This window comes from Sinocyclocheilus grahami, unplaced genomic scaffold, assembly GCF_001515645.1.
Source record: "Sinocyclocheilus grahami isolate Dianchi unplaced genomic scaffold, SAMN03320097.WGS_v1.1 scaffold53176.1, whole genome shotgun sequence".
Taxonomy (NCBI): domain Eukaryota; kingdom Metazoa; phylum Chordata; class Actinopteri; order Cypriniformes; family Cyprinidae; genus Sinocyclocheilus; species Sinocyclocheilus grahami.
In genome coordinates, this window is record NW_015526404.1 from 1 (window position 1) to 915 (window position 915).

General features: G+C 39.7%; 1 protein-coding gene across 1 annotated transcript; it reads left to right on the forward strand.

Annotated features, from left to right (window-relative positions):
* Window positions 1-258: 258 nt before the first annotated feature.
* LOC107580937 (p53 and DNA damage-regulated protein 1-like) lies at window positions 259-909 on the forward strand (the record flags this gene model as incomplete). The annotated part of the gene is made up of 3 exons (XM_016266546.1): window positions 259-337; window positions 436-516; window positions 713-909. Coding segments are annotated over 3 exons (243 nt in total), but the record flags the coding sequence as incomplete, so codon positions are not given.
* Between the last annotated feature and the right edge of the window lie 6 nt (window positions 910-915).

A 915-nucleotide genomic window follows, 5' to 3' on the forward strand; every position in this document is an offset into this window, starting at 1 on the left:
TCTAATCACCAACATGCGTTTTTAGCCCCGCCATAGGGCTAATAAAGAAGAATAAATGAATAAACTTGCCTTAAGTGTTATTTTATAGCTGGGTCCTAGGAGGCTATACATTAAACCATTTGCATTAACACCATAACATTTTGCATTTACAGCATAACACTATGTAAAACAGATGCTGCTATTTGTATTTTTGGATGCTGATTTGTTATCTCTGTGTTTGTGCTTTGCACATGACAATAAAGTTGAATCCAATCTAATCTAGATAATGTGAAAGTGTGTTTTGGAAATATGTTCATCAAATTCCCCCAAGAAAGTACCAGATCCATGATCCTTAAAGGTGAGTGTGCCGCCTTCAACCATATTTTTGTCTGAGTAATACATTTCGACTTGTCTCAGTGTTTACTTGGCCTATTGCTGGTATATTGTTCCCAACAGACCAAGAGCAGCTTGACAAGGAAATATCTGACCTCCGCAAACGACTAAAAGCAAAAGTAAACCGCCTCAATGACTTGCAAGGTAGAGCTGCTTTGCCAGCCTGATTCATTCATGATTTGTCATATATAAATCCTCATCTTCAAGTCAGTGTTTATAGCTACAGAGTAACCCTAGATTTACTGCCAGTGTCAAAAATGTGTCAGGTTACTGTCATAAAACATGAGTAGTAGATATCAGAGCATCTTATTTTTTCTGTTTCGAATTGTTTCTTGCACAGGTAAGCCTGAACTCAGAGGATACAACCTTTCTCCTCTGAGCAGTGATGAGATTAAAGCAATTAACAGCCTCCTTAAGAAATAATATCCACTAGCTTCTGGGGCCGTCTCGAACCTGAGAGTAACGTTTGGACTGGACCGTTACCTGTGCACCGGGGCACTGAAGTGTCTGCACACCGCCTGTGACTTTACTAACTCGGCAGAA